The sequence below is a fragment of the Cricetulus griseus genome (assembly GCF_003668045.3).
Source record: "Cricetulus griseus strain 17A/GY chromosome 1 unlocalized genomic scaffold, alternate assembly CriGri-PICRH-1.0 chr1_0, whole genome shotgun sequence".
In the NCBI taxonomy this organism is placed as follows: domain Eukaryota; kingdom Metazoa; phylum Chordata; class Mammalia; order Rodentia; family Cricetidae; genus Cricetulus; species Cricetulus griseus.
The window spans coordinates 179449788-179472728 of NW_023276806.1; the positions used below are offsets into that span (position 1 = coordinate 179449788).

General features: G+C 33.7%; 1 protein-coding gene across 1 annotated transcript in view; it reads right to left on the reverse strand.

Annotated features, from left to right (window-relative positions):
• Sema3a (semaphorin 3A) overlaps nt 1-22941 on the reverse strand; it is a 202697-nt gene that overhangs the window by 24250 nt on the left and 155506 nt on the right. The window contains exons 7-13 of the mRNA XM_027393498.2: nt 18647-18789; nt 16487-16601; nt 16167-16236; nt 13393-13537; nt 10521-10740; nt 7012-7103; nt 1406-1447 (exon numbers count right to left, since the gene is read on the reverse strand). Of these exons, the coding sequence (XP_027249299.1) occupies nt 1406-1447; nt 7012-7103; nt 10521-10740; nt 13393-13537; nt 16167-16236; nt 16487-16601; nt 18647-18789 (827 nt within the window). The remainder of the gene's footprint in view (nt 1-1405; nt 1448-7011; nt 7104-10520; nt 10741-13392; nt 13538-16166; nt 16237-16486; nt 16602-18646; nt 18790-22941) is intronic.

Sequence of the window (22941 nt, forward strand, 5' to 3'; positions counted from 1 at the left end):
CTGCCCAATTTAACATCACCACAGGAGATTTCACAGGCCTCCTCATGAGCTGTAGGCTATGAGCAAGACGTGATTTCATTATCTAGAGCGTTAGTTTTATCGTCACTTGTCCCTTCCAAAATGCTGTCTTACTTTAAAAATGCTCCTAAGAGTGGATGAAATTGAGTCATATTGAATGAAATCCATCTTCCTTCCATCAGTGGGAAAAGTAAGTCAGGGGCTCTTTCTTTCATTGTAATTTAAACTGGCATTTTAGTTGAATGTTGTATTAATAGGCAATGTTTTAAAATGTTTAAAAATCTTAATTTTATTTCAAACTGGATGTTTTGCTAAATTAGATTTAAAGGTGATTTTTGTAAGGATGGGCTCTGAAGTCTACCAGGGAATAAATACAAATGAATATCTTTAAAATAATTACAGGAAAGATTATTCCTGTCTAGCTTCCATCCTGGAAAGCCCCGGATTTCCTTGTCAACAAGTGACAATTTTTAGATTTGAAGAACAGGTGAATACATGTTAATGAAGTGTAAGATGCCAGTATCAGGTCAATAACATCTGCACTCTGAGCTTAAATATCTTGGAGATTATCAATCTATTTTGATATGTCAGTGTGGAAAGGGCACACATGGTATTTTGTTGGCACTGTTATTTAGTGTTCTGTTCAAGAGGTGCAACACTGTCAAAGGCAACACAGGCAATAAATCATAAATAACTATAGTCAACTGTCTTTCATATTCACAGTTCTATATACCAGTTTTTACAGCAGGAAGGGACATCCTAGTTCACTTTCATTTTTGTACTATGTTAGTTATTAATTGGCTTCAGCTCAGTATACCAATTTATTTATAAAATTATCATTCATACACTGGATTGAAGAGTGAGTAGCAATGTAGAAAATATAATTTGTTAGAAGTCAAACTTTGCACAATATCTATAGTTATTGAGGAATCAGTTGATTTTTTTGTGCCTTGTAAAATGTTCCTTGTCATTCCTATCAAATGAATCATAACCTGTCCTTAAACTCTGAGTTTAAGCATTCTAGAATATTCTACCTGGTAGTGCTTGGTTGTATGTTTAACTGAAGTTAAAGCCACCTTTTCTGTTCTCATGATACAATACTACTGAAGGTAGGAGCGACTTTTTGAAGCTAAGATCTTCCAAACATAATAACCAACTGCTTACTTTTATTAACCTGTGAGGTGTGTAGGATTTTATTAACCTGTAAGGCACAGATGATACAATTTTCATTCCTTTAGCTTGTTATAACAACAATGCTTCTTTGCTCTTCGATTCTTTTACTACCCACTATTAACCAATCTATAAATATGGATGATAAACCAATCTATCAAGTTCGAGTGAAAAACTAATAAAATACAGTGTTGACCATAGCATATTTTGATTGTACCTGTTTTGTGGAAAGTTCCATTGCTGATATAGTTGTTGGATCCTAAAAAAGAAGCAAAACAAGTGTTTGAAAAAGCTAATGTATAACTAACTGGTTAACACACTTACTAAGTTCTCAGAGAAATACTATAACTGCTGACAATCAATAGTATAACTGGAAGTAATATCTGTGAAAGAAGCTGAAGAGATTAGTGCTAACAATAAGGGCACACCAGCAGCATCCAGATGAAAATTCTTGGGGTTCCTGCCTGCAGTTGGATAAGTTGTGTTTGTCACCTGCTGCATTGGCCTAGAAAGAACTTTTCTGTAAGCCCATGATAAGTCAAGAGAAAGTGAATTCTTTACATTCCCCCTTCCTTCCTTATTTTTTAAACTTCTTCATCCTCTATTTTCCCTTCTATTTGTATGTAAGACAAAAAAGGTGTCACATGTTTTCCTTGGCCCTTTGGTTTAGGTGGATCTGGCTGCTCTAACCTGACTGCCATTCATCTCTTTGGCCTCTCCATCCAGCCCTTCCTCTACATGATCTTTTATCTTCAGAAGCAGAGTTCACCAGTGAAATTCCATTATGCCTCAAATTACTTTATTGCTCACTTCCTATTAGCATTTCTCACCATCTTTTTGGTGTCTCCCTGGCAGACATGGCAGGGTTATCTTCCTTCACTCATTGTTCCCACCATGACTTCATTTCATTGAGCTCAGCTACCCTGGTGCTGCCCACCCCATATGCAGGGGCAAAGCTCTAAGTTCCCACTTCAAACTGAGCATGAGAGTTTCCTGTAACTTCTGTACAACCTGCCTGGCATACAAGTAAAAACAAATGGTTAAGGATTTGTGTTAACTTAATGGGCTAATTTGGAGTTTTCTCATACTTCTATTTCACGGCTTAAGTGAATGACAGTAACTATTGAATATGATAATGATTTCTCAAATAATTACCAATCACAAAGACAACTATGATGCAAATAATGTCAGGCCATTGTGTCTACATAGAAAAAGTATATTTACTATTTGGTAGTATCAAGTCACAAAAAGAAAAAGCTGTATTTTATGATAAATATTCTTATTTAAGGTGATTTTTAGGCTTCTATAATATTGGATTTAGTTAAGTAATACAAAAATTAAATGTCTTAGGAAAAATTTCCATGGCAGCTTCTCTTCCTCTCACCATTTCACATGATAATGTATCATGTGACTAAAGACATCACTAAGTTCATATGGGTTTGTATCGAACAAATTTTATAGTCAAGTTTCAAGACATCAAAAGTTACCATCTAAAGTAATAAAAAATGAGGTATACGTTCTTCTAAAATAGAATTGATTGAATTTTACTTCATATTTATTGATAATACAAAGGCAAAGACATCTATAAAACAAATGAAAATGGGTTATCATATGCAAATTGTAAAAACATGAGACAAACTCAAACACACATCAAACCTCATGGAGTCATATTCTTATGCCAGCATTTAAGATTTAGCTCATAGAATCCTTCAATTAATACAACCTTATTTATTATTTATATGAGGAAGTTAACAATTTAGAATATGTACTGCAATTGAATTTTAATGTGCAATATATTACAATGACATTCATTTAAATAAATTGTATTTTTCTCTGAGAAATAACTAGTGGGGAATATGACATCCTTTTAAAACAGATGCAGCTTCATAAGCATTTTTTCCATGAAATTGGTTTCAATTGCAAATTTAATTGGTGTTCATGTTTAAAAAAATGAAATTAAAAGCTTAGCATCTTTTCAAGATTTTCTATGACTCCAATTTACTATATATCTCCCAGATATTTTAATTTAGTCCTTATTAAACTTTTATACTTGCAAAGCTTTTCTACCTGCTGATCCCGGGAAATTGTGATATAGTTCATAGATGCTCAGCATTGGAAAGGAAGCTCCTTCAGAAGAAGTTAATAGATTGGGCTTTGGAAAGCAGCAATTATATTTTACATTTGAATGAAAATTAAACTCTTTCATTTGTTTGCTCAGCTGTTCATGGAATATTGCATACATTGGGTTTAAAATGCAAGTGTTATTGATGTAACTGCCTTGCAATCCTTTGCAGCCAATAGAACTATAAATAAAGCCCTTTGTCCCCAAGGCGCCATGACTGGATGTGACACTTCACTGATTCAAAAGGAAAGCCCATTGGAAGGACTGCAAAGAAAAACCCACACTGGCCAGTTAAGGTGAAAAATCACCAAGTTTCTGGCTTTTTGTATCTTCATTGCTTAAGAAAAGACAAAGATAATGAAGCCCAGGATTTTAAAGCAGATTTTTAAGCATACAATTATTTCCTAATACCTAACTTTTACCAGTTAGCTTAATTTTACCCTAAAAGGAGAATCTGTAACAGTTCATGATTGCAATCTGCATTGTAAAAGGTAAATGCTCTATAGACTAAGCACGTCACTCAGAAGCAGAGTAAACACTCAGAGTGCTGGCAAAGCCCTTTTAGATTCCAGCTGTATGTTAGTGCTACAGTGTTATTTTGAATATTTACTAGCAGGTGTGTTAGTTTCTTAGTCTGACACCAATGCCAATTTTACTTCTTAGAGTCTATAAAAAGTCTTACTCTGAAATGGAAATTTTATTGCCAAAGGATATTTTTCTTTCTATACAGTGATTGGGATGTGATTTCACCCCAAATAAAAGTATCTTGTAACCAAAACCACTGGAATGTTCTATGATTAGCCAGAGTATTTTCCTAAAACCGATTTCAAGATGGCAAGGGGTATGAACTGGTTTGAATTCAAGAATTTATGAGTTATTCAGTCTGAAAGAGACTCGTAAGAACATGGTCTCATAGAGATGGTAATATGGGTAAATTTACTTAAAGTTAAATGTGTTTAAAAGTTATTAAAGAGTATCAGCTAGGATCATGACCTTAAATCTTTACCTTGTGTATTTATCCTATCAAGCTAAGGTACAGCTCAGCTGATCTTTTTAAACTATATTTTATTTTACATTGAATGACACAAGTGTCAAATAGAAACATAGAATCTGTAACATTTCCCTGCTTTTCATTGTATGTGGCTATAGCTTTAATGTGTTGTGGTTTTTCTTTCTCTGTCCCCCACTGAAAAATTAAACAAAGCTTGACAGTGAAATATTCCAATTGCTAGCCCACGATATATGTATGAACTTTGGCTGATAGAATAGAATGCTGAAAGTAAATATTTCTGTAAACTCTGCCCAAAGATGTTTTGTCTGCTTGAGTGCCAAAGAAATAATCATGACAATATGCACAGCAGAGACCGGGAAGAAAATGGCAATAGCTTCCATGAAATGAGATATATGTCCAGTTGCAGCCATCTCTGAGGACAACTGAGATACATAAAACAGTTTCTCTATAGTACAATGTTAATTATTCATAGTTGTTAGAAGCTGATGAAGAATATTTCTTAGTAGAGCTAAAATGCCATAGAAATGATTCCTAGCAGATAACACTGGTGTAAGTTTGAAAGCATCTTTGAAAATCCCCAAATAATAATAAAATGTAATAGATATTAAATATCTAATTCTTCAAGTCTATTGGTTCCCATCATACTTTTTTCTAAAAGACATTTTAGCTTAATCTAAACACCTTTTGAAGTTAATTTTTTATTAATATATCAAGGAATATAGGTAAAACGTGAAATGTAAACCTCAGATTCTAGAAAAATTAACAAGGAAATTTAACTACAATATAGAATTGGTACCAAAATATGCATAATTTATTTCATTAACAAAATACAGAAAATAATGAAAAGATAAGAAAAATATCCATAAATGTCATAATGTGACTTAAATAATTCTACACAATAAAATTTAATTTGACAAATTGATAACAGAAAGTCAGTCTTTGAAACTAAGAAGCATAACACAGAGGATACTTTTAGCTGCATGAGGTAGAGACTGCCTGGGGTATGACCTCTCTCTGTCTCTGTTCCTGTCTGTCTGTCTGTCTGTCTGTCTGTCTGTCTGTCTGTCTGTCTGTCTGTCTCTTCCTCTCTCTCTCTCTGACTCTCTCTCTCTCTCTCTCTCTCTCTCTCTCTCTCTCTCTCTCTCTCTCTCTCTCTCTCTCACACACACACACACACACACACACACACACACACACACATCTGAATTTTTAGAAAAGCCTGGTTCTATGAAAGGAAAGCAGTGTCAGTGGATCATTGGGTGTTTATAAGAGTGCTGTGATAGTGTCACCAAGAGTTTATTTGCAGCAATTACATTAATAGTGATTTTAAACAAAGGGTTTTTCCTTTTCTATTAGAAAATAACATGGAATTAGATCACCAAGATCTCATGGCGATGTTTCTGATGCACATTTTCCATTATTCTCCATTCTTTCTTGAGTACTGGATTCCTTGATAAAGGTATGATCTTTATCTTATTTAATATTTTCATCAGTACTGCTTCATTTAGTTAATAAATGTTGACTGAATTTATACTTTAGGATTTAGAGATATATCAATGAATACCAAAGTCATTTATGAATTTAACCCACATGGCTCATTATTTGTTTGTTAATCTAAATGGACTCTGTAGTGGATGGCAGCCCATTTGGATAATTGTAGTTTTCAATTTGTAGGTTAAAGTTCCAATGCTTTTTGAGGTAACTCACTTGGAATAATGAATGGTTAGAAACAGTGCACACTCTATACTCAACCTTTAAAAATAGCCAAAAGAATAAATTTTTAAAACCGGAATTGTGATTTTACTATTTTGAATATTTAAATTAAGGCCATGAATAACATTAGAAGGAAGTCTGCTCGTGTTCAGTTTAGATAACTAAAAACAAGAAATTACGAAGTATGAATATTATTCAAGCCAAACAATGTGGCACATGCTTATAATCCCAGTACTCAGGTAGTGGAGGCAGCAGGATCAGATGTTCAAGGCCATACTCAGTTACTCAGTGAATTCAAGCCCATCCTGGCATATAGAGGACACTGTCCACAAAGAAAACACACCCAAGTACAGTGCTACTAAAAAGCCTGATAACATGTGGGCCACAACATTGTCACTGTTGATAATGTTTTAAGCATGGGTCTCTGGGTGAGATACTATAGTCAATATTTTGCAAATAATAATTTTACTTTTAATAAATTTTTTTATCTGTAATAAATTGTTTATTACTAACATAAGCATTTCTTATGTAAACTTAGCCAATGATTTTTTTAAGAAAATACTATAAAATAATGTATGAATTAGCTGAGATATCTTTTTTCCTTTGGCATGCTGAATGTATCTCTCTGGATGCACACATGGCCTACATATCATGGCAGATGTACTCTAATGTGCAAGAGAAGGAATTTTGAATGGGGGAGGATTTGATCTTCAAGGTAACTTATAAAAATAATGCAAATTGTAAATTGTGTATTTTTTATTTAAAAACGAAAATATGAGCCAAGAATTTTTACACCCTTACATTTAACTGTATTGATAACCAAGATTTATTTTGATTAGTGCCTTGTTTTCTACTTGACAATATAATTAGAAGTATCTACAAGAGCACTATCCACAGAGATTTCTGTGTCCCAGTTGTCCTGGGTGATAGATATGCAGCTGAACCTGTGGATGGATTGAAATTAGGATGGACTCACCCTGAAGACTGTCATTTCTTCCAGAAGAACCTCTTCTAAGTCATGCCAAGTCTCCTTGGGTACTGAGACCACCTTAAGGACAGTCCCAACATCTTTAAAAGAAAGCAGAGGGAAAGGTTACAATGGAAGTAGATTGGGATAGAGTTTACCCCAATGGGACAATAAGGATTTTTGAAAAAAGGTGCTTTTGTTTTTAACTTTGGAATGGACAGTATGTGTGTTAGCCACAGCACACCTAGGAAGCTCAGGAGAAACCTCTGCAAGTCAATTCTTGCATGCCTCTTCGGGAGAGGTAGATTTCTTTCACTGCATGTGACGCCTTGCAGCCTACTCCAAGTTAACCAGCCTGAGAACTTCTGAGTCTCCACCATCCATCTCCCCATGGTAAGTACTTTTCCATGCTGAGCAATCTCCCTAACCCCACCAGAATAAAAATTTTCCAGCATGACACTTCTTATTTCTTTTCCATGTGGATACATTAATAAATTTCTATATATGAATGCATGCCATGCAGGTAGAATATAAACTACAAAGATAGCCTTGGAACATAAAATTCAATTTTTAGACCTGTATCAAACAAGGGGGGCTCATGGACCCCAGACTGATTGCTGGGAAACCAGCACAGGACTGTTCCAGACCCCCTGAATGAGGACATCAGTTTGGAGGTCTGGGCAATCTATGGGGCTTCTAGTATTGAGTCAGTATTTATCCCTAGTATACAAATGGACTTCAGGAGCTCACTTCACATAGAGGGTTACTCTCTCATCCTAGACACACTGGGGAGGGCCTAGGCCCTGCTCCAAATGATATGACAGACTTCTAAGATCCCTCATGAAAAGCCTCACCCTGCCTGGGGAGCAAAAAGGGGATGGGATAGGGGTTTGCTGAGGGGTAGGGGAGGAGGGGAAGGAGAGAGAACTGAGATTGACATGTAAAACATGATTGTTTCTAATTTAAATTTAAAAAATTGCTAAAAATCTTTAAAGAATATTTTAACCTGAAAGTGTAGAAATTTTCAAAAATATAGTAAAACAAAGACTCACGAAAGTTGGATAGCTTTTATTTTAAAATTTCCTTTAACTTCCATCCTCCCAGAATATATGTGTTTACATTTTATATATACATATAAATTTGACATGACACATTTTCCACTTTTATTTTGAAACCATAGTATGTCCCTGGAGACTCTGCAGATGTGAAATGTAAGGGATACTGCCCATCCTGCTACAAGAGCCTCAGAGTTCAGTAGCACACCCCTCCCCTAGAAGCTGCTGCACTTCAAGGCCATTAAGGCAGACCAATGATACTGAAGTGATGAAAGACAATGCAATTCTCAAAATAAACACTTCAGTTTACTTACCATAATAGTTTGTCTATAATTGGGAATAAATGTTCGAGATTAAAGAAATTTAAATTCATGAAAGTAAAATATAAAAAAATTGAATTTATTTCATAGATATTTAAGTTACTATCTGATTTTCATTATCAAGAGAAGAAATGCTATAATTTCATTTAAGTAACATTAATTTTCCTGTGTTATAGGTATTATTCCATTCTTTGTTAGAAGGCAAATAGGGTTAAGATACTGAGTCTAAAAACTTCAGTTTTGAGTAAATTTGATCAATTTTTTGCAGCTTCATTGGTTTATTTGTACAAACTATATCTCTTTCTGAAGAAAGTCTTACCAATATGGACAGGTATACCAGCCACATAACCTAAAATATTCATTCTATTGGCCACTCTCTTCAGTGGATTGTCACAATGTACTCTATGTGATCAAGGCTATCCCTATTAAAGTTATTTTAAAAGTCCACTTTTAAGAGGATCCTTCTGTTTACAGGACCTTAGCCTGCTCATAACACCGAAGATTAAAGGGAAATTAGGTTAATCTACTTAGTGACTCCACTGGGTCTCCTGGCCGCAAACACAACTTTATCTGTGTTCCAGATCAAGTTTTACCGAATAGTATTTCAAACAATTTCACACAAATTGAATCAGATTACTCAACAAGGATCAATGTGCTATGAAGTGAAACTTAGTTAAAAGATAAAATTACTGTAATCAATTTACTTGCTGACAGATGACCCTGGTCTTTGATTTTCCTACAGCCATCCACATCATCCAATGTGCAACATTCTCATGAAAAGTTTTTTTTTTTTTTTTTTTTTAGGAAGTTTGTGTCCTAGAGGAATTAAATGCTTATCATTGGTTGGCTTTGATACCCGGAAGCAGGTTTTGTTGCTTTGAGAGTGAATAAGGCACTTCTGAACCAGAGAGGGAGAATAAGGCTGGGGTGACATTATTGAACAAACCTAATTACTCTGCAGAGATTCAATTGTAATTTGACATTAAAAGAAAGCTAATATTTACTAAAAAGAAATGTTATCATGTATTTCCTGTTTATATTTGTAACCTGTAGGTGCTAAACATAGTCACTGACTTACATAATACCGAATCTCATTAGGATTCCTTTGTTTGGTAGGGGGTATTCTTATCTGTAAAAGGATACTTTAATGTATTGCTAAGAACCTGATACTGCTAAACCTGGTAACATCAGGATTTCACAATTAAGTTATGAATCTTAGAGAATTTTACTACACATTTCTGTTCTGCTGTAGTCAATGTAATTTTCTTTCTGTTTCTCACCAAGGGAAAATAAACTTTATTGTACAACCTTTCTGTAGAGCACTCCCTTTGTTTCATTTCTTGTTGATTGATGTCAGTTAATGAAGTTAATGGAGACTAGGAATTTATTACCTTGGAATCTGACATTAAATTGCATGTTTCAGATGTGTAACTGGTACTTTCATAAACAGCGTCACCATTGAGAGAGTATGGGGAAACAAAATAACATGTCAGAGGAATAGTAAGATTGGTTCTGAAAATATACATGCAGAAACTTGTTTCTAAAGGTGAAATTGTGAAAGGGTTTCATTACTTTTCTAAAGAAACACATCTGATGAATGTTGAATCAATTTTCTGATAAAGATTTTTCCATATTTCATTTGTATGGCAGAAACAATGAGCAAATTACTTTGGTAACCTTTATGTGATTGAAGGTTTTCATTAATGGTAATATTATGGTTCAAATAAGTTTGCAGTAACATATTTTTGGGCATATATTCAATATCCTGGGAATTTCAGTCATGATGTGAGGAATTTCATTCATGATTTGAGCAAAATTTTGTGTGTGTGTGTGTGTGTGTGTGTGTGTGTGTGTGTGTGTGTGTGTGTGTGTATAAGTTTATGTCCCTAACCCAAAGAGTTATGATTCAATTATGATAATTCATTATTTAGCAATTAAATTTACCTGATTGCATGGATCAAGTTTTATTTGAAAGAAAATTTATTTTAAGTAATGTATCTACAAAACGATAACATATTTTTAATGGTAGACTATTCTGTTACCTTGAAAATGTATGTAGAGCTTTCCCTTGGTTCTGAGTATACTTAATCAGTTAAATATAGTGTACTGGAAGAAAATTTATAGTAGAAATTCAAAAGTGTACCTGTTCCGATGAACATGACATCATACTGGCCATCTTCTGCATCCACTCGGTCTACAACAATTTGTGTGAACTGATAATTTACATCCGTCTTGATCATTATTGGACGGTTATTAATAGGGAATACTGGATTGTACATGGCTGGATGGCTTCTTGCAAAGGTTATGACATCATCAGGAAGGTCCTTTGTGGAGTCAAATCCACCAAATGTTTTACTTGGACACTTAGAAAAAGGAGAATACCTTTTAAATAATTCTGATGATTAAGAGATTATAAAATATAAAATAATGCATCAATAGTTTATAAGTCTAAACTTGTAATTACATTCTATTATATTTGAAACTGACTGAATTAAGTAAATATTAGCTGTTACCAGATCTTATGTAGCTAAATTAGTAGATGAAATTATCAGTATATATTTCCAAACAAATATTAAATATAAGTGTTAATAAATGCTTATTATATCATCATTTCTTGCAAAACTTGCAAATGTTTTTGAGGGGATCAGTATTCTGGAGAAGTCTGATGCCCCTGTGAAGTGCACCAGGCCATGCTTCATTTCTATAATAGGTGTTTAACATAATGCATGAAATATGCTACAATTAAATGCAACTAATGATATTTAGAGAAACAATGCTTTTTTGAATTATATATAACTGCTTTTAGCTTGCAGTCACACGCAAATATAAATGATCTTTCCCCACTGAAAGACAATAAAAATTTTCTTTATTGTCTGATTCATAACACAAGGTTGAAAACGTTATTAATGACTTTAATAAAATTAAATAATTCAGGCTTTATTTAGTGTCTACCAGTGTATGGTACAGAAACTAATCAATCAGAAGGCAGCATGGCTAAGCTAAATACATATGGGCACACAAAGAAGGAAAGGATGTGTTTTTGTGAGCTGGCAATGTATCAACTCTGGATGGAAATATTCTTAAAAATCAATAAAAAGTCATGAGAAAATCAAGGTTTATTGTCTCCCCACTGTAATTCACTATGGAGAACAGTGTCATAGTTTAAAGTATACCCAGTGTTATGTATCCTGTCCTACAGTTCAGAAATGCTTCACTTTTAATGTAAATGCTTGAGAGATAAAATGTAATAGGGAGATGATCCATATCTTACAAGATTAGAACTAGAAATCAACCTCTTGCCAGTTACTTGACAAATTCACTAAAAATTCATGAGACATAAAATATTTTAAAATGAAAATACCATATATATGCATATATGTTTGACCTGCACATGGATTAGATATGATACAATAAAATACTTCAAGTCTTAATGTAAATTAGAAATTAGAAATATCAAATATCCACATTAAAACTTATAAGAAACAATAGAAAATTTGAAAGGCTTTTTAAGATTATTTATGGGACTAGAGAGATAGCTTGGCTTCTTCTAGAGGACTTGGGTACATATCTATCTGTAACTGCAATCCCAGGGTATCCAGTGTCCTCTCTGGACTTCTCAGGGACTGTACATGTATGCTGTATAGAAATATGCAGGCAAAAACACCCACAAACAGAAAATAAAGAATGAATTAAAAATAGAATCTCTGTGTTCTCCTTTACATTGTACAAAGACATCAGGCACACATGTAGAAATGTGTGAGTGAAAACAATAGTTAAGGATTATTTTAATTTTCTTACAACTTGGTTTAATTTTTTCCTCTTCTGTCTGGTTTTAAATATAAAATATAATTTGCTTACAGGATTTTCTTTAAATTTCAATAACACCTATAATCCTAACCCTAACCCTAGCCTTGCCACTGGGAAAAAAGTTAACTGGTAAGTCCTTAATCACATCTACAAAAGACAAGTAAAAGAATTCTTAGCATTTGAATAACTGGGGATCCTGACAGCCAAAGGACACAATAAATTGCATAATTCAATAAAAAAATGGAGCGGGAGAGTCATTAAGCCTCAAAGCGACACGAGAAGAGTATGGACAAGTCTCAGCTTCACATGACAAACTTAGTATAGTGCCATCTGAGAGCCTGTCAGTCGGGGTTTGTCTGGATCACACTGGTTAAGGGACATGTCTGTGAGACATTTTCTTGTTTGGTAACTGATGGAGGACAGTCCAGCTCACTGTGGACAGTGCCATTATAGTAATGAGCTTCTGGGTTTAAGTAAGCTACCTTAGCAAAAGCTAGGGTTCTTTGAATCTAGCTGGTCTTCCATGGCTTCTGTTTCAAGCTCCTGCTTTTGGCTCACCTCAAGGATGGACTGCAATGTGGCATCTGAAATAGACTCTTTCTCTGCTCCCACCCCTTTTAAAGAAAATTTTAACTTCTGACATGGTCTTTAGCTGACTACCCTGGATTTGTATCATATCAATATTTTCCTTTGTATATATTTTTAAAAATAATATTTTGGTACTTTGATTTTTTTAGTTTGACACTGTTTCACTGGGAGGATAATGCAGCAAGCTCAATAAGTCCATGGGATGATAATGTTGATTTTAATACTGTTTCTCTGGGCGCAGCCTTCTACATTATCAAAAGAAGCAGAACTCTCACAACCAGAGAGTGCCAGCTCATATACCTCCTATTAGTTTTAGTGTTCCAGGAAGACCATTTCCTCAGTGTTTTTCTCAGAAAGAAAGTGCATAGGCTGCTCATGGATGTTTTGTGTAAACTGTTAGGGACATCGAATGATAAGGAAAGAATTTAAATACTGGCATGTACACTGAACAAGATTTTACATGTAGAATTTTGGGGAACCACACAGAATCCTAGTCTTGCACTTCTATTCATAGTTACATATTCTTTGTTCTACATTGTGCTAATGCTTACACCTGAAATTATTTATTTCATTTGTCAAAAACATAATTATTCCATGTGTGAATTATCAGAGCCACTTACAGTTCCTGGCCGTGGGTAGGGGACTCTTCCTTGATAAGGCACCCACTGGTAGTTGGGACCATCTCTGTGAGCATATGGACCAAGGAACACCCTTCTCACATCACTCATGCTGTACATACACACAGCAGACCCCTTGAAGATGTTGCTAGGTGGGGAAAGAATAGAAACTGGCTTTATCTCTAGTCAGTGGCAATAGGATGGCTCAGACTTCATTACTATGATTCAGATGTTAATGATCAAAACAACATAGAGGCTTTGCAATCACAAGCATTATTTGGGATTAGTTTGGTCTCATTAATGTATTTTATCAATGTATAAAGGAATAGATCAAGATTTGTTCAAAGTGCATGAAATCTTACTTGATATTCATCAGATATATGCATTCATTTCAAATATAAACCATTAAAACTCAACAGGAAGACACATATGGATGATCACCTATGGATGATATTTGGTGGCGTTGATGTCATAAAGAAATAAAAGCTAAAAATTCTATTTAACCCTCAAGTATCATTATTGAAGGAATGAAAGTATCATAGTACCAAAAGTCTTTAAAAAGTCATTTTAAAAGCCAAAACTGGTGCTCTAAAGGAATGGTACAAAGGCACATGGCACGTCACATTATAGTGTTTTAAATTTCCAAACCAGCAAGGTATGAACTGATGTAACAAGTTGATATCTGAAATCCGTGAAGGATTAATCATTATCTCTGTACAACACTGAGCACAGCTTTAAGTAATAGCCATCACACAATGGTCAAAGTGGAGAATTATAGCAGCTATTCCTATCATTCTATGAATCAAAAACAAGCAATTAAAATAAATGTGTCTGTCATCAAGATGAAACTATTTTCCATTTACTTTGTTTACATAAACAAAGCTTATGTATTACATAAAATAAAATGGATGTGTACATTCACAATGCAGAAATTTTATCTTAGGGCTGATAGCTCCCCATGGAAAATTACCTATAAGTCATAAGGAAATCCAGACAAATCATGCCACACAAGAACTGTGTGTTCCTAAGCTATAAAAATTGCTCATAGACAATGTTGCATGAGGGAAGCTGATATCTATGGGATTTGTCAACCATTTACCAAGAATACATGACAGTACTAATCTCAATAAATACGGATACCATTTAATATTTTTATAATAGAATAAATAACAAACTAACACATTAGATACATCCCATTTTCAGTGCAAATATTTTGCATATAGCCCTTTTTATTGTTACAAATTTAGTAATCTTGGTGAATCAGGTAGTTCTGAGGTCTGATGCATACAATTTAGAATCATTCACCACCAATAACCTATCTCATTGAGAATAGAGAAGAAATTAGTTCACTCATTGAACAGTGACAATCAAAATATTGATGCCCTAAATACTGGCATGGGAATTACCTATGACTGCTTAGAAATGCAGATTCCTATGTCCAACTCATTCTTACAGGATTAGAAACTGCTGATAAACAATATGAATTTTTATTACCTTTTAAATTATAATTTATATATGTGATTTGTAGAGTAGAGAAATTAAGTTTCACATACTTTTGGTGATTTTCATACACATGACTGAGAAGTGCTGTTGCTCTAGGAAATAGGGAAACAAACAGACTGATAGTTGCCACTGATAGTTGTCCAGTGATTAACATTGAAGTTCACTAACCCATAGGTATAGGGACTTGCAAATACATTTACTAATGTTTTTCTTCATTTCCAAGGTTAATTTTATTAAGTGATGATGTCAAAGTGATTTAAATGTCTTTAATATTTATAAATAAGCTGGAATTATGTTCTACAATTAATCTTAGTCTTTAAATGACCATAGTCACCTATCATGATTCTTAGTGGTTTCAATATTATTTTTATTTTAAATATTTTGCTATCTCTCAATGCATATACTTACTAATAGTCATGCTGATGCACGTATCCAAATAGTTTGAACCTTATGCTTAGTAGAATGGTTTGTCCGAAAACAAGATTAAGCAATTGCTATTTCATTGAGATCGAGAACTGTGCTAAGAACCACAAAGAGAGAAGAGCAGGCTGTCCAGCTGCTTGGACAACAGAGATAAGTTTTCTAAGTGCTCTGTCAACCACCTGTTCTGAGAGGTTTCTTTCACTCCAGGGGAACCACTGGTACCAGTGACTATCCTAGTTTACCTTCCACCTCACGTCTTTAGCATTTGTTGAAAGCAGTAGAGACAGAGTGGGTCAGACAGTTGTTACACTTCTAGGTTCCAAATCGAGTTCCTTTTTTCTTCATTTATATCACTGTAAGCTACTTTCAAAGCTCCAATTTTCAACTGTATGATCCATATCTTGCTAGATATTTAAAGTTGATACTATATTATTATTAATTTTATTACATAGGATAAAACACACCGTTTTGAAATTGCTTCACTGTTTTGTTTGTAGTGATGATATTCTTACATTACACTATTAAATTTCTTATTATATGTATTTGGTGAGGGGGAGCAAACAGGCTGTTTGCCACTGTGTATGCACCGTTCAGAGGACAACTTGTTTCAATCATTTCTTTACACCATGTAGGTTCAGGGATTCAACTCTGGTTGTCATCTTTGGGAGCAAGCACTTTTACCACAAGAGCCATCTCAACAGCCCCTGCCCCCATGATTTACAAAGCAAAACACTAATCAAATCAGTATGAGTATGTGTCAGAACCAAGGATTCACAGACACTCAGAAACTGAAACAAGTAAGCAGCTAAAGGATGTATAATTTATCCAAAACAATATTAAAAGCCATTTACCTTGATGTTGTAAACACTCCGTAGACAATTGGATTTTTAGGATCTTTAGAGTTCATTAAGAATACATCTTCTGTTTGAAAACACAATCAGAGAAAGTTCTATATTTATTTATTTTACATCTAAGCCTCATTTTCCCCTCCTTCTTCTCCTTTCAGTCCTTCCTTGACTTCTCCTCTGTTCCCACCCCCCAATGCACTCCCCCTCTGTTTCTGTTCAGGAATAGTAGGTCTCCCATGGATATCAACAAAATATGAAATATTAAGTTGCAATAAGTCTAAGCACTTCACATATGTCCTATGCATCAAACATCAGTCACTTACGCAATTCATCAAAATGGGTATCAATGCCATTGGGACCCGGCACAGAGCATATCAGGCGTGCCTTCAGGAATGTTGTCCATTTGTTCACAAGACTTCTGTGTCCTCCAAAGTCATTCTGTAAAATAACACAAACTACTTTAGAGAGCAAGCATGCACAGTAGTGTCAAATATATCTCTACTTCCCATTTCTTAACTTTAGGCACATTAATGCAATTCTTTATTTTTCCAAATATAAGTTTTTAAAAAGGCATCAGTTCTTGCAATCAAGAAGTTCCCCATTCTTCATTTTTTCAAGTGTGTTATACCATGCTGAATGACTGTATATAAACTATTATCCTATCTATTGTACTTTTGCTCAAATTTTTGACCCAAAGTTCTGTAAAGGCATGTTCACAATAGTCCTTAAATGTTACATTTAGTCCATTAATGAGAGTAGATTAACTAATTTAGAATACACACACTATGGAAACCTATTTAGCCATTTAATGTGATTAAACCAGGAGGACATGTTAGGTAAATTTAGCCAGATACATTAATATAAATATCACATGACCCCAAGGTTTTATGAGCCCAGTGTTGAACTCACAAAAGCAGGGTGTAGAATGGTGAACTATTGAGCCTCTGAGAACAGTGGAATTTGAAGACAAATTGGCCAAAGGATAGAAAATTTTGAATAGGCAGGAAGAATAGGTTCAAGACATCTATTTTACAGGATGATTTCTGTAGGTACTTCTTATGTTATATTCTTAAAATTTGTTAAGAATGATTTTTAAGTATCATTACCACATAGAATAAAAATATGATTTAAAACATTAATTTGTTTTATTTATCCATTTATAAATATCAAACAATATGCTGTATATGACAAATATATACAACCTTTGCAATTAAAATATTTTCAAGGAAATTTCTTTTTCCACTCTGCTACTATTAATTAATGGACAATTATTGTATGCTTGTTCTGGACTAGACTAGCTCTCCCTCTCCCTACTGAGCCAGTTTTTTCTTTGAATCTTACCAACCTCTACAGCCTGATTTACGGATGGTATTGTGTGTAAAATAAACCTTCACTGGGCATCTATTAAATGGATGATGAGTGCATTGCTTATTATCTTCACTGACAAATTAATCCACCAAGTCATGCTACTAAAACCAAACACTTTAACAGCTTGCAGAAATAATTTATACATTGTAACCAGTAGCTTGAGAAAATATTCTTTAGAAAGTATTTGAAATTAAATGTCTGATTATTGCAAGTAAAACTTAATTTTAATGTAAATGTAATTCCATTGCAAAGTTATATATTTACCAGAAGATCATATTTATAAAAATTTTTTATGTACAATTTTTGCATAAGTTTTCTTAAATTATGATATCAATTTATATTTTGTTTATATAGTGTTTATAGTATACGGATTTTAACTCTGTAGCTAATATGTTAAACTTATTTATTTTAATAAAAGATATGATTGATTTACATATTGTTCTATGTTTCCAAATTTCAAAAGAAGCTTTTCTAGAAATCTATATAATCAGATAGACTAATATAATCACTGTATAATCAGATCACAATGTATTATCGAAGAAATCAGAAAGACACCACAGACTTCTTTCCTTCTATACCACTATTATTTAACATTACACCACATTAAGCACTGATTCCTCTAGAAAAGTAAATATTTGATCATGTTATTCAGAGAGTTGTATGTTTTGAATAAGAACCTATGTGTGTGATGGAACTATTATTTTGATAAAATAATATATCCTAATTTTCTCTCAATATTTAAAGCTTTATCTGTATTCCAGTACCTGATATCCATTCAAAAAGCAGTGTAGGAAACTGCTAAATCTGAAAATGCAGAAGATAGAATTCTTCTAGGTAATATTTTATATTTATTCATACAGAAAAATAGTTTGTATTCCACAATTTCAAATTAAGATAGTCAATATAATTGTGAAGTAGTGTTACTTGATAATCTCTAATCATTTCCCTATGTTTGACTTTGCAGCTTTCTCAAAAGTAATTAATTTTAATATATTTTCAATCATTTTATCATTTAAATATTTGTTATTAGATACATACCAAGCTCTTTTACATCAATGAAAAATTAAACAAAATGAAATTGTGAATGAACAATCCTTTTTTTCTCTTTACCTCACCTTGCATATCTGACCGATTCTAGCATGAGTGGCTTTTCCAGAATGTTCTCCATCTATTGCATTTTCTCGGAAGAAAAAATACACCTTGTCATCTTCAGGATTGTCACTCTCTGGGATGAGATGAGCACTGATGAATCTAGGATCTGAGAAAAACACCATATTTATCAATCTGCAGTTTAATGAATAATGATGTTCTATATAGTTTATTTATATTTTCTTTTTACCCTGTTGCTATATGTTAAGACAGTATTTCCTTGCTTAATTCACTTGTTTTTCTCATTTCACCTGATGCATATCCATTATGAATTATATTATATATTATATTTACCTCAGCAAACGATATTTAATTTTGTTCAGAGTGATAGGCATTGGTACAAAAACCACATAGAAAAATTAATTATTGATTATCAAAATTCTTTGCAATGTTGAGTGTTCCTTGTTACTGCATGTGATTATTCTTCTTTTATTGTATAAAATTCCATTAAAAAGTATTGATTAGTTCCTTCCTGTTTTCATTAAATTCTTGATGGGGAGCAAAGGTGAAATCCGTATAAAGCAACAGAGCTCCCTATTCTCACTCACTTTCCTGTTCCCAACCCAGAATTTGTCAACATCGTTTTATTACTCAGACCAGATGGGGTGGCCTCTCAGATTCTGTGCTCTCATGTTTTAAGTTCTTTCTAGCAGTATATCCCTATACATAACCACTTCATATCACAAATCCAAGGCCAACACTAACAACACAGATTCCTAAAGATTTTCTCAATCAGTCTGTTCTTAATTTACTACCTTTCATATTTCTTTCTTTCTTTTTTGAGACAGGGTTTCTCTGTGTAGCTTTGGAGTGTCTCCTTCATCTTGATCTGTAGACAAGGCTGGCCTCAAACTCACAGAGATCATCCTGCCTCTGCCTCCCGAATGCTGGGATTAAAGGTGTGCGCCACTACCTGGCACCTTCTATATGTCTTTATGCAACAACCAGAATGAGTCGCTGCTCTATCACATTTGTCTCCAGTCACTCCATGTTCTTCACTACCCATTTAGTAATAAAATCAAAATACTTAAGATAACCAGGGGCAGTGACATTTTCTGTGCTGACATATACTTTCTTCTGCATACTTTTTTATCCCAACTTTCTTCTGTACAGTAATGCTACCACTACTCCTGCTTCTCAAACATGATATGCACAATTTGTTCTGTTTTGGATCTTGTTCCTCTGGGTAACATTGCCTACATGTAACCTCAAGCTCAAATATGACAAATCCTACTTACCTCAGTTTTTTTCTTCAAAGATCACATGATTAGGTTAGTAAAGCATTGATACCCAGCTCCACTCTATTTATTCTATTGTGATTCCTTTCTCCAACCCTATTGAGTATTTCATCTCATTGATTATCATTCTCTCTCTCCCTCTCTCTCTCTCTCTCTCTCTCTCTCTCTCCCTCTCTCACTCTGTCTCACTCCCTCTTTCTCTGTCTCTCCCCCCTCTCTCCGTGTGTCTGCATGTACCTGCATGTGAATGTGTGCCTGTTTCTCTTATTTAAATTTGGAATGACCTGCCTCTATATAGTATAGTAACAAAATTAGCACATTTTTTCCTTCAAATAGACTTCAAGCTTAAACTATAGCATAAAATGTGATAAAAATCAAGAGGTATTTGTGAAGAAGGAAAAGCTGAAAAATGGCAATGTAAAATCTACTAATAATAGAGGAATGTATGTCAACAATCTTCAGAGTCCTTCCTTCAAAAAACACCTTTGTAAATAACTGGGTTGATATAGATATACATCCCATGAACTAAAATTGTGTAATAGTTTCAAAGTGTTCCCATGCAGTATACTGCAAAGCTGTGTTCTCCTCATGGAAAGCTTTTTTAGAATAGTGCAGAGATCTAAAATCTTCACACCTGTAATCAATTATGTTATCAATGTAATAACAGTAAATATACATCATATAGTCTACACCATAATTAAGAGACAGGGGAAATGAACAGACCATGAGGCTAACTTATCTGTATAAATTCCACTTCATCTAGCCCTGAACTTAAGCCTTAAATAATCAACATTGTCATGTGCTCTATACTTGAGACATATTTTTGAATTTACTTTGAGATAATATGCTCCTCATGTGCTTCACAAAGATACACACCAAGTCATTTCAGGCTAATTATACCACATTCTGCTAGTAATATAGAATACATGAAATATTTCTGGTGAGCAAGAATAATAGAGTAATAATTTAAAGTTAGAATCACCTAGGGCTAGTGGTTATTAAGATATTTAAAATATAAATGCCTTTAAATTAATAATTATTTATGAACTCATCTTAGTGAATAAAAGTCTACTTGATCATATACTTCCATACATTTGCACACACACACACCTTATGAGGAATGGCAAACAAAATAATGTGACATAGTAAGCCTTCCTGTAATAAGCCAAGAGTCACCACTACATGGATGAGGTTCAACTCTCAGAATTGTGTATGTGTGTGTGTGTGTGTGTTGTGGGGGGGAGATATGCCTTGTGAAAATCACATGTGCATAAGTAATTTAGAACAATTTTGAATCTGAGAGAACTCCATTAATTTGGAAATAGTGTGATCTTTGGAAGTTGTTTTCCTTTCAGAGTTAAGATGCTTACTTTTCAATGTGATTTAGTTTAAATTGAGGTATTTAAAATAAGTTTCTATCATCTTGTTTATTGTAAAGAGTTAATATAAAAAGTGGGGATTTTAAATTTAGACATGAACATGTGACGCTAACATATATGTAGTTAAAATATTGATAACATACTAAAAGAAGCCTTATGCTAAACCTGCAAACAGTCCTATAAGGCAGCTATATGAAAATGGTGAAATCCTACATATTGTTATGCTTTAGTACTCAAGAAATAGCTGCAGAAGTTGGTCAAATGTCACCTTCCAAGAAACTTCTGATTTAAAAGATGCAGTTGTTTCTACATATTCTGGTATAACAAAGAATTTAAAGTAACTATTTTTAACTGCCATTTGTTAGATTCCTTCTTGTGGAAAATTTATCTATTTTTAATTAGATTGAAACGCCCATGTTTATAAGAATATAATTAACTCAATCAATTTGAGAGATGAAGTACTTTATAATATATTCTATCATGGCCAAGTATAAAGTTAAGAACACACCAGCATCTATACTCATAATACTTTGCTTTTTATTATTTTGCCATTTTAATGCTTTTAACGCTACTTTTATGTCAGTGTAGCTGTATGAGAAGGAATACACTGAGTTTTCATTTCATTATCCAAATAGATTTTTCATGCATCTCTTACCATCTATATTATCAATTTATTAAATACTTTTTATGTATCTACTCTATTTTTATTAGAGAAGATCACAAGTTATTATGATAGCACATCTTCTGTATTCATGATGGTGATGGTCATCAAATATCCAACAGGTAAATATTCTAATTCTTAAGCTGCACAAGAGAGTCAAACTAACACTTTAGAAAGAATACAGTAAAGAAATGCCTTTAACCTTTTCTTAGAAGTAAAGATGTGAGGAACAAGGGTTGTCTTACAAAGAAGGAAAACATGTACAAGCTGGTAGAAACAACAGAGAACATTGTGTCCACAGAGAAGACAAAATGGAGGGAAAGTAGTCAGAGATGTTGACAGAAAGCTAAGATTTAAGATATCAAGTTCTATTCATGGATGTGCATCTCTTCACTCAGTGGGAGGAAACAATAAAACATTTGAAACATAATTTCACTATCTTATTATGTGGAAAGATTATTGTTGCTTTATTGCTTCAAAGAATAAAATAAGAGATGGGGTGAACTTGGGCAGAAAAAAAGACACAGTAAGGCAAGAAGTAGAGCTGGTAGACCAAAAAGGAACATCAACAGAGACAAGACAGAAGCAAAAGTGACCTGGGTGAGTACGAGGCAGTGAAGATGATGGAAAAGACATAGGGATAGATTATTTTTAATTAGTTTGATGGCTTTAATTAACTGGTAGAAAGTTAGTTAATGCATGGAGTAATGATTAAAAGCATGGAAAATAAAGAAACTTCTGATTTAAACCAGTAGCTGAAAAGAAGTCACTTTACAGAAAGAGAGAGTATGTGGACAAGGGTCAATTAGAGAGGAGAAGGAACGTGGCTTTGGTTTAGGGCATCTGAGACTGAAAGATATATTCCTTCCCCACACATCATGAAAAAAAAATTGACCATGGAGGAAAGCCAGCTATATTTGAAGTTATTTGAAATGCACATGGTGAAATGAACATTAAGATATTTGCTAAAATTGAATGGAGTA